At 60.8% G+C, this 10,812-nt stretch overlaps 1 protein-coding gene across 2 annotated transcripts; it reads left to right on the top strand.

Annotated features, from left to right (window-relative positions):
• Nucleotides 1-1,800: 1,800 nt before the first annotated feature.
• ARHGEF19 (Rho guanine nucleotide exchange factor 19) lies at nt 1,801-9,785 on the top strand. 2 transcript variants are annotated; one of them, XM_008148174.3, is made up of 15 exons: nt 1,801-2,215; nt 2,652-2,933; nt 3,091-3,199; nt 3,275-3,351; nt 3,644-3,906; nt 4,566-4,726; nt 4,848-5,000; nt 5,232-5,361; nt 5,516-5,590; nt 5,744-5,833; nt 6,006-6,166; nt 6,957-7,115; nt 7,418-7,497; nt 8,713-8,817; nt 9,244-9,785. In XM_008148174.3, exons 1-15 carry the CDS (start codon nt 1,801-1,803, stop codon nt 9,399-9,401), a joined length of 2,418 nt encoding a protein of 805 aa, XP_008146396.3. In that variant the 3' UTR covers nt 9,402-9,785. The 2 variants fall into 2 exon arrangements, with proteins under 2 accessions (XP_008146396.3, XP_054577317.1); XM_054721342.1 differs by having other exon boundaries at nt 3,091-3,201; nt 3,268-3,351.
• Nucleotides 9,786-10,812: the final 1,027 nt, after the last annotated feature.

The raw sequence follows: 10,812 nt of genomic DNA, 5'->3' as shown, positions 1-10,812 counted from the left end.
GGGTCCAGTCACAGATCCAGCTGTCCCCACTGGGTTCTCTCTCCCTTTCTCCCAGGGTCACTGACACTGTCACTGTCTCTCGCAGGCCGAGGCTTTCTCCCTGACCCATGTGTATTGGGTCCCCAGATATTTCCGCCAGAACAGTTAGCTCTTACTTCCTCCAGAAAACCTTCCTGGAGAGCTCAGGTCGAGGCGAGCCCAGCTCCCTGCTCCGATGGCTCTTCTGGCTCTGCTTTTGCCAACCTGGATTGTAACTGTTTTCGTTTTTGGCTTCCCCTACTGGACTGGCAACCCCGCAGGGCACGACATGTCCCTCCATCTGTCTCTGGGTTTTTCTGGGCTTCACAGCATCCGGTCTGTCTGAAATTGTCAGCGTCACTGTCTCCATCTCTGTGTCCCTGACTGTCTCGGCATTTTGGGTCTCAGAGTCTAAGTTGCTGCTGAAAGGTCTCCGTTTCTCCAGGTCTCTGTCTCCTGGGCCTCCTGGCCCTGCCAGGCTGGGCACTGCCCTTTTGGCCTGAGGGGCCTCTGGGGATGGGGGGGTCTTTGCTGCCCTGCCTGCCCACAGCGAGGCCAGGCTAGGGTAGGCCCCCGCCCAGCCGCTGCCTGCTCCCTCCCTCCCTCCCTACCGCTTGCCTCACCACAGGGTTTGATGAATCAAACTCTTTGTCTGGGTGGGATCTCCCCCAGCCAGCTGGGCAGAGAGAGGGCTTCCCCGGGCCGGAGCAGCCGACCAGCAGCAGCAGCCTCAGCTGGAGAGGTGAGGGGCGCAGGAGGGCCGCCGGCAGAGGGCCAGGGCTGTGGGGGCTTGGACCCCGGGGTCATTAGGCCTGTCCCGAGGCTCCAGCAGCCTCCCGGGGTGACTTCCTATGCAGGGAGGACCCATTCAGCCTGGCCTGATCCTGGGCTGGAAGCCGGGGTGGGGAAGAAACCCTTCTCGCCCCAAGCTGGGGGGCTGGGACACCTCCCCGTCCTGCTCCTGGGAGTGCCCAGCCTGATTTGCCTGATGGCGCGCCTGCCAGTCTGTGACTCTCCCAGCCAGCTTGGCATGGGTGTGGGCACCACTCAGCACTGAAAGCTGCAACTCTGGGCATGGGAAGGGAGGTTGGGTAACACCAAAGCCAGGACTTCCTAGGCCTGCGTGTTTGTGTCCGCATCCTGGTGGGTGAGTGTGCCTGGAACAGGAGTGGGAGAAAGCTTGCGTGGATATGTAAATAACGGCGGGTCCCTGTGTGTGAAAATGTGTGGTTGTGTAAAGAAGTGTGTGAATGTGTGGGCCTGCGAATGGGAAATGTCTGAGCGAATCTGTGAAGTTGTGTATGTCAGTGTGTGTACTTGGGAGAAAATGTGTGTGGATGTACGTGACAGTGTATGTATCTGTACATCTGATCATGTGTCAGAGTTAGAAAATGCACAAGGTGGTTAAAAGCACAGACTCAGAAGCTAGACTGCCTGGGTTTGAATCCCGGTTCCACCATTCACCAAATACCTCTGCGCCTCACTTTCCTCACCTCTACGATGGGGATAATAATAGCATCAACTCAGGGCTGATGTGAGGATAAATGAGATACAATGTCTAAAGCACCTGGCCTATCATTCATTAAATGCCATGTAAGTATTAGTGATTCCTATGTAATTAGGTGTGTGAGCGTGCTGGTACAAATGCGTGTACACATGTCTACATCAGCGTTTGTCCAGGCCTCCAGGACATGGTGGCTTCCTGGCCAGCCCTGCTGTCCTGTGTCTGGTTCTGATATCTTCTCCTCTCCAGGCCCAGGTGACTGGCAGAGCAAAGGAGGAATGGACTGTGGCCCACCTGCCACCCTCCAGCCCCACCTGGCTGCGCCACCTGGTACGGCCTGCCACTCCGTAGCTGTGTACCAGCAGGAGAGCCTGTCCTTTGTGGAGTTGCCCACCCTGCAGCCCCCAAGCTCTGTGTGTCTGGATCTCTTCCCTGTCACCCCAGAGGAGCTGCAGGCTCCTGGCAGCCGCTGGTCCCTGGGGACCCCTGCTCCTCTCCAAGGGCTGCTATGGTCACCGTCCCCAGGAGTCCCAGACACCGAGATCTCTCCCAGTGGGGGGATGCGGCCCAGCAGGGCTGGCAGCTGGCCACACTGTCCTAGTGCCCAGCCCCCACCTCTGGAGGGACCCTGGAGTCCCCAGCACCCACAGCCTCAGCGCCGGGCCAGCCATGGCTCAGAGAAGAAGTCAGCCTGTGAGTCACTCTGGGTGACCGGGTGGGGGGGGTGGGGGAGAGGGGGGGCCCAGGGGGGTGAGTACGGGAGAGGTTGCATGGCTTTTTAGGACTCTTAAGCCCCAGAGTCCCCCAAAACAGACAGGACGAGTGGTAGGTTTTCGTGATAGGGAGCTGGAGCTCAGGGAGACGGGAATGCCTTGTCTGCAGTCACACAGCCAGTGAGTGGCTGTCCTGGGCTCCCTGGCCCTTTGCCCACTGCAGTCAGGCACTGTGTCCCTCTACCCCTCTAGTTGATTTCATTTCTCTGGGGACCAGCTCTCAGCAAACACATGGCCCTGTCACTTGGACATGTTGCCTAGATGCTCAGGGCCCCAGGGCAGCAGCAGAGAGGAGGTGGGAGAGAGCCCCCCGCCCCCCAACCCGTCGCCAGCCTGTGCTCTCACCCCACCTGCAGGGCGCAAGATGCGGGTGTACCAGAGCGAAGAGGCCCCTGGCAGCCCCGAGGCCCACGCTGTCTTCCTGGAGCCTGGCCAGGTGGCCGAGCCGCCTCTGAGCACAGAGGAGCCTAGGCCCCTAGAGCTGGCGGGGCCCACCCGCGGGGGCCTGGAGGGGCCTGAGCGGAGGCGCTTCTCGGCCTCCGAGCTGATGACCCGGCTGCACTCTTCCCTGCGCCTGGGGCGGCACTCGGCAGCCAGAGCACTGGCCCCGGGGTCAGGCGCTGGAGCAGCCCGGGAAGGTACCTGCGCCTCCCCTTGGCCCCCAGAGCAGCCTGGGAGCCAGATGCCGGTGGGAGCACGGCTCACTCCCTGGACACGCGAGGCTGGGTGCTGGTCAGCTGGAGTGTGGCGCCCCGCTGCCCAGGGCCACCCACCCTCCGCTCTCGCCTTCCCCAGGGAAAGCATCTGGAAGGGAGTCGCGCAGCGCAGAGATGAGGGTGGAGGGCGTGGCGACGGCAGCCCCCGTGGACCCCGGCGGGAGCCCTGGCAGCGGCCCCGAGTCCAGGTAGCCCCTCTCCCTCCAGGGTCGGGCCTGAGGCAGGGGTGCACGCCGCGGAGCCCCGACGTTCTCTCTTCCTAGGCTGGAATCGCAGGAAGAGCCGGCTCAGGGTTCCAGAAGCGCCAGCGAGCGACGACAGTCACGGTTCCTCCTTAACTGTACGCAGGAGGGGGCCATGGAGGAAGGGGCTGAGGGCCTGGGGAAACCGGGAGACTGGGGTCCGAGAGTTGAGACACAGGGGTCGTGTGAGAGGGAGGGAACGGAATCTCAGTTCCCAGCACGGGGGGCTAGCACGCAGTTGGTGCTCAAGCAGTGTTTATGGATGAGTGAATGAATGAATGAATGAATTCACTGTCCCGCTGCTTGTTGAGTGAGGTGGGCTCTTGGGGGGCCGGGAGGAGCCGGGCCGCGGCAGGCGGGCGCCCACAGCCCGCCCCTCTCCCCGCCCAGCTGTCCTCTACCAGGAATACAGCGACGTGGCCAGCGCCCGCGAGCTGCGGCGGCAGCAGCGCGAGGAGGAGGGCCCGGGGGACGAGGCCGAGGGCGCGGAGGAGGGGCCCGGGCCGCCCCGCGCCAACCTCTCCCCCAGCAGCTCCTTCCGCGCGCAGCGCTCGGCGCGGGGCTCCACCTTCTCCCTCTGGCAGGACATCCCCGACGTGCGGGGCAGCGGCGTCCTGGCCACGCTGAGCCTGCGCGACTGCAAGCTGCAGGAGGTGCGCGCGGGACCCGTGGGAGCTGCCAGCCGTGGGAGGGGGTCCTGAGGCCCAGAGGGGAGGCGGCAACTGTCTGGAGCGGGACCAGGAGAACCTGGTCCGGAGACTTAGCGCGGTTCCGGGCCACAGGGGTCCCGGGCCAGCGGGACTGCAAACTGCAGAAGGTGGGGAAGGCGGGGCCACAAGAGGGCGGGACCGAGGGGACGGGTAACGCCCAGGTGGTTGCTAGGACCTGACCGGGCGGGGCTGGCTGCCAGAGGAGTCCCAGGAGCCCTGGAGCCGAAAGCCATTGGAGGAGCGGGGCGAAGGGGCGGGGTCAACGGGGGCGAGGCCTAGGATAGGGCAGGGCCAGAGGAGGGGCCGATTCAGGTTGGGCCAGGGGAGGATGGATCAGCCTGGACCTGGAAGATGCAGAGCCAACCCTAGCGAACCCGGGTGGTGGGCGGGGACCAGGCGGGGCCATCGGATGACCGGCCCGGCCCAAAGCCCAGGGCTAGGGGCTCCATCGAGGGCTCCAGTTTGGTTGGAACAATTGTGCTGGGCAGGAGATGGGTCCTGAACCCCACTAGGCACCAGATCAGGGGTGGGGAACAAGAGGCGGTGTCCAGGGCCAGGAACGGGTGGACTGGTCTGGCGGTTCAACCCCTCGTCTGCCTCAGGCCAAGTTTGAGCTGATCACGTCCGAGGCCTCATACATCCACAGCCTGTCGGTGGCTGTAGGCCACTTCTTGGGCTCAGCTGAGTTGAGTGAGTGTCTGGGGGCACAGGACAAGCAGTGGCTGTTCTCCAAACTGCCCGAGGTCAAGAGCACCAGCGAGAGGTAAGGGACTGGCCTGGCCTGGCCTGGCCTGGCCTGGCCTGGTGGGGGGCGGGGATGAGATTGGCCCGGGCTCCTAGGTCTGGGGTCTCACCCTGTCCCTGACCCCTCGCTGACCCCTCAGGTTCCTGCAGGACCTGGAGCAGCGACTGGAGGCAGATGTCCTGCGCTTCAGTGTGTGTGACATTGTGTTGCACCACTGCCCTGCCTTCCGCCGAGTCTACCTGCCCTACGTCACCAACCAGGCCTACCAGGAGCGCACCTACCAGCGCCTGCTGTAGGCTGGGGACTCGGACAGGGGGGAGGACAGAGAGGTTCTCAGTGGGCGTAGGCGTGGAGGACTGGGTGAGGAAGGGTGACCTGAGGGGGAGGGCGTCCCTGTACAGGGCACTGTGACCAGCGTGCAGGAAGGATGTGCTGAGAAAGCACCTGAAGGACCATGGGGTGGCTGGGTCATGGATCCCAGTTCAGACCCAACTGTGACCCCAGGCCCCTCCCCAATTTCCAGCCTGGAGAACCCCAAGTTCCCTGGCATCCTGGCTCGCCTAGAGGAGTCTCCCGTGTGCCAACGCCTGCCCCTCACCTCCTTCCTCATCCTGCCGTTCCAGAGAATCACCCGCCTCAAGATGCTGGTGGAGGTACCTACGGGGCACAGGCTGCAGTGAGGGCTGGGCGACGGAGATGCCACTGGGAACCTCCACAGCCCCTTCTGGGCGGGCGCCCGTGGGTGGGCAGGGTCACGGGAGGGGGGGAGGCCCTGGCCTGCCGCATTGAACCGACCCCTCCCTCCAGAACATTTTGAAGCGGACAGCACAGGGCTCTGAAGACGAAGACATGGCCACCAAGGCCTTCAATGCACTCAAGGAGGTGAGCTCGGCAGGGCAGGGGCCTTCTGGCTCCCAGGGGCCTCCCCAGAGCCCCGGTGTGTCTGTAAAGGTCCCCAGGTGGGTGTCTGAAGCTGGGCTGTGTGTGGGAGCCGGGCCTGTGGGGCTGCAGGTGACCCGCCCACGGCCTCCCCAGCTGGTGCAAGAATGCAACGCCAGTGTGCAGTCCATGAAGAGGACGGAGGAGCTCATCCACCTGAGCAAGAAGATCCACTTTGAGGGCAAGGTGCATGCCCACAGCGGGCGGGTGGGCACACGAAGGGCAGCTCTTATTCCCTCCTTCCCTGGGGGCTGCAGGCCAATTCATCGCTGCCCCCCATCCCTCCCTGGCCTGTGCTCTCTGCCCTGCTGCCCCGGGTCTGACCTCTTCTCCCTCTCTGCCTTCTCCTTCCGCCCAGATCTTCCCACTGATCTCCCAGGCCCGCTGGCTGGTGCGGCATGGGGAGCTGGTGGAGCTGGCCCCACTGCCCGCGGCCCCCCCGGGCAAGCTGAAGCTGTCCAGCAAGGCGGTCTACCTGCACCTCTTCAATGACTGCTTGCTTCTCTCCCGACGGAAGGAGTGAGTCGGGGCCCGGTGTGGGGGGAGGTAGATTGGAGCTGGGCTCCCTTCTTCCCCACTAATGGGCACACAGCCAGTCCGTCACGGGGCCTGGGAGCCCCAGCCTGCACCGGACGGTGTTGCCAGGGCACCCTGAGCCTGGGTGGCTTCAGCAGGAAAGGCAAGTTCATCTTCTAGAATCAAGGGCTGGACTGTGTACAAAGGATTTGAAGCTGCTCTGAGCTTAAGCCAATTAGAGCACAGCCCTGGAGTCCCAGCTCTGCCCCGAGTCATAATGATAACAGCCAGCACTCGCCATGCGCCTGTCCTGTGCCAGGCATGCTATGTGGGTTACTCCCTGTTGCCCTCTAAATATTTCCCTGGTAAGTAGGCTCCCTCGTTATTGTCAGTATCGTGGAGCTGATAGTGCAGGGGTCAGGAGGAGCCCCAGTCTGTCTGATGCTAGACCCCACTAAACAGAGACGAGGTCTCATCAGAGTTGCTGCCCAGTGGGCTCTTAGAAGGGGCTCAGGGTAGAGGCTCAGAGAGAAGTTGACAACATGCCGGGGGTCAGAGGCTGGTCTCTCCTTCCACCTGCCAGTGATCTGGTAGGAACGGAGTTCCCAGTTCCTCTTGCGGACTTTGCTGGCTGCCAGGGAGGTGGTGCCCTGCACAGTTGAGTTTCTTGGAGGAGGATGCTAGAAGGGCAGCTGACTCCTTCTCCCTTTAATCAGAACTTGGCTGGTCCTGAGGGTGGGGCCTGGGAGCCCGGGCACGGGCCAGGCTGACCTCGCCTCCCCCGGTCCTGCAGGCTGGGCAAGTTTGCCGTTTTTGTCCACGCCAAGATGGCCGAGCTGCAGGTGAAGGACCTGAGCCTGAAGCCCCAGGGCATCCCCGGCCACGTGTTCCTCCTTCAGCTCCTGCACGGGCAGCACACGAAGCACCAGTTCCTGCTGAGGGCCCGCACCGAGTGAGTGGGCCTGGGGCTGGGGAGAGAGGACCCGTCCCAGGCAGGTACTGGCCTTTTTTCTCTGGCTTCAGGACAGTGGCATGAGGCAGGGCATGGGCAGAGCTGGCACCCAGGGGGTCTGGGCCTGCTCTGTTCTTATGCTCAAAGCTGGGTAGGCCACAGGGCTATGAGGTGAGTCCAGGAGTGGGCATCATACATGACCTGGGTGGGTCTGGATCATACCCCGTGTCCCAGCTGTCTCATCACCCTGGCCCTGGGAAATGCAGTTTGCATGTTGTGATAACTTGGCCTCCCTTTTCTAGAAGTGAGAAGCAGCGATGGATCTCTGCCATGTGCCCCTCCAGCCCCCAGGAAGACAAGGAGGTCATCAGCGAGGGGGAAGGTAACAGCCTGCCAACCTCCGCCCTCAAAGGCCCACATCCCCTGGGCTGGGTACCTTGTTTCCCCCCTTCCCCCCAATCCTGGGTGCCAGGCGGCAGCAGGACTACAGGGAGAGAGATCAGCTGCCCGGGGCAGTCGGGGGCAGCTCTGCAGAACCTTGAAGGAGGGCAGAATTCACATAGGACAGGCCGACCCCCGTGTGCACAGACAGCACCCTGGAGGTGACAAAGCCTTTTATATCCTCCCAGTTCATCCCCACAGAAGCCCATTTTACAGGTTAGAAAACAGAGATTCAGGGCGGTAAGGTGACTTGTCCGAGTTCACCCAACTAGTAAGTGGCAGGGCTGAGATTCAAGTTAGGTCTGGCCCCAGATATGTGGTTTTCCCAATACGACCAGCCCATCTAGTGTGATAGGAAGAGCTAAGGGCCTGGACCGGTACAGATTCTCTGGCTTGAGCTAGAAATCCTGCTCAGATTGGTGGGTGAGCTTCCCATTCTAAAGAGGTGCTCAGGGAAGGTCCCTGAAAGATGAGGAGGGGCAGGAGGAGATGCAAAGATCTGGGGGAGAGCACTCCTGGTAGGAGGGACAGCCAGTGCAAAGGCCCTGAGGCAGGTGGGAGCTCAAGAGTGTTTGAGGAACAGCAGGGTGAGCAGTGTGACTGAGCTTCATGAGGGAGTCGGGGGGGGGAGGGGGAAAAGAAGAGGGGAGGAGACGCGGTTAGCAAGGGGGCAATGCCAGACCACGCAGGTTTTTGTAGGCTGCAGGGAGGACTTTGGACTTTATTCTTAGAGGAGCAGGAAGTCCTGGAGGGTTATGGACCAGGGAGCGATGTGGCTTGAATCCCAGGTGAGGAGGGTGGCCTGGAGGGAGCACCAGGGAGCATTAGGGGGGCATATGAAGGGGCCATTACTGCTTTGTGGGGAGGTTTCTGGGGGCAGTTGGACATTGGCCTGGAGGTCAGGAGCAAGGTGTTGTGTTGAGCTGGGAGGAGAGAGCCCTGGGTGCAGCAACAGTAATGGAAGCTGGGAGGGACTGGACTCACTGGGGCTTGTGTTTAGGGTAAGCGAGGAGAAGAGCGGCCAGGGTGGGCTAGGGAGGGGCAGAGGAAAAGAAACAGCAGCGGCCACCCTCCCACCCCCTTACTTCCTCCTCTGCCCCTCCCTGCCCGCTCCATCATGCCCTGGGGACTCCCTCAGTCTCTCTTGGGCTGTCAGACCGCCCCCAGGTTCAGTGTGTCCGGACGTACAAGGCCCTGCAGCCGGACGAGCTGACCTTGGAGAAGACTGACATCCTGGCAGTGAGGACCCGGACCAGTGACGGTGAGAGGGGCCTCCTGGGAGGGCCTCCCGATGGCGTTCTCGTGAGCAGGAGGTAGCTAGATGGCTAAGACGTCACAGGGAAAGGTTATGCAAGTGTTGCTCAGCCACAGCATGCAGGAATGAAGTTAGACAAGAGGAGGAACTTCCTACTTGTAAAGATGTAGGATTGAGAGTGACTGGCGGGGGAGAGTGGGAAATACCCTTCTTTGAGGATGTTGGGGGTGGGGGGCGGAGAAACAGGTCAGAAGTTCCTCTAGGAGACTGCCAGAGGCAGGGTCCTTCCTGGAGCTGGGAGATGCTGAGATGGTGTCACCGCGGCACCAGGGGTGCAGACGAGGCTTGCAACAGGGCCTAGGCGTCCCCTCAAACCCGGCCCTGGTGTCCCTCGGATGCCACTGATGCTGCTCCTGGCCTGTGTGCCCCCAGGCTGGCTGGAGGGTGTCCGCCTGGCAGACGGCGAGAAGGGGTGGGTGCCCCAGGCCTACGTGGAAGAGATCAGCAGCCTCAGTGCCCGCCTCCGAAACCTCCGGGAGAATAAGCGGATCACGAGTGCCACCAGCAAACGGGGGGAGCCCCCTGCGTGAAGGGCAGCCGTGGCCTGGGACACCCGCTCCATGCCCGCTCCGGGACAGGTCCGCAGGGGACCTGCAGTGTCTCCGTTCCCCAAGCCACGCTGCTGGGACTTCTGCTCTGTGGCCCGGCATCGAGAGTACAGCTGTTCCCTCGCTTCTCAGTGTCCACTCTTCAGGGCCGAGGGCAGTTCCTTCCTCTGGCCTGGGGGCCTCTGATATCCGGCAAGGATTGGGGCCAGCTGTCTTCCTCTGTGTCCTTGACCCTGCCTGACTCTTGGTCCCTTCACCAGGCGCCTGGCTGGGAAAGGCTCCAGTACTAATAGGTCCTGTGGCCTATATGTATCTGGGGTCTTCTGGCCAGAGCCTGCGTGGGTCCTGGTTGTGACTTGTCTGTAAATAAACTCCCATCATGCCTTTGCTTGGAGTCTGTGAGCCATCTGGTGCCACATTTCCCCCGCTAAAGATCAGGAAGGTCTCGGGCTGCCTCCCCTGGGGGATTTCCCTTTGGTAGAGTTCCCCACTTAACCAGAGGAGGGTGAGAGAGGGCTGCTATTAGCAAAACAGCAGATTCAAATAGGCTTAAAGAGTAAAGAGAATGTATTAGTTCTTCCACTTGTTTCTTACAGTTTCTGTAACAAATTCCTGCACAGCAGGTGATGTAAAGCAACAGAAATTTGTTCTCTCGCAGTTCTGGAGGCCAGAAGTCTGAAACTGGCATCCCTAGGCCAAAGTCCAGGTGTCTGGAGTGGCAATATGCTCTGGGGAGAAGGGTTCCTTGCCTAGTTCAGCTTCTGGTGGCTGCCAGCTTTTCTAGAGACTGTATCACTCCAGTCTCTGCCTCTGTGGTCACCTTGCCTTCTCTGTGTGTCTATGTCAAATATTTCTCTGCCTCCTTCTTATAAGAGTACATGTGATTGCATTTGGGGCCCACCCAGATTCTTAATTCTTAACTTAAATCCATCTTATATTTCTTAAGTCCCATCTACAATGACCCACGCCTTTTTTTTTTTTTGTCAGATGACATTCATAGGTTCTAGGCATTAGAATGTGGTTGTATTTTGGGAGACCATTTCTCCGTCTACCACGGTTCTCATAACTGGGAAGTGTAGAGTCAAGGTGGACTTCAGGCAAGGCTCGATCCAGCAGTGGCTCATTGTTCTAACTGAGGACGCAACTCTTTACATTTCTTTACTCTGTTGTTCTTGGTGTCAACTTCATCCTAAGGCTCCCAGGGGCTTCTTCTTCTTTTTTTTAAAATAGATTTTTATTGATTTCAGAGAGGAAGGGAGAGGGAGATAGAGATAGAAACATCAATGATGAAAGAGAATCATCAATTGGCTGCCTTCTGCACCCCCCACCCCCTCCCCGCACTGCAGGATTTAGCCTGCAGCCTGGCATGTACCTTGACTGGGAATCGAACCGT

This window comes from Eptesicus fuscus, chromosome 9 (genome assembly GCF_027574615.1).
Source record: "Eptesicus fuscus isolate TK198812 chromosome 9, DD_ASM_mEF_20220401, whole genome shotgun sequence".
NCBI lineage: Eukaryota > Metazoa > Chordata > Mammalia > Chiroptera > Vespertilionidae > Eptesicus > Eptesicus fuscus.
This window is presented reverse-complemented; position numbering and strand designations above follow the sequence as displayed.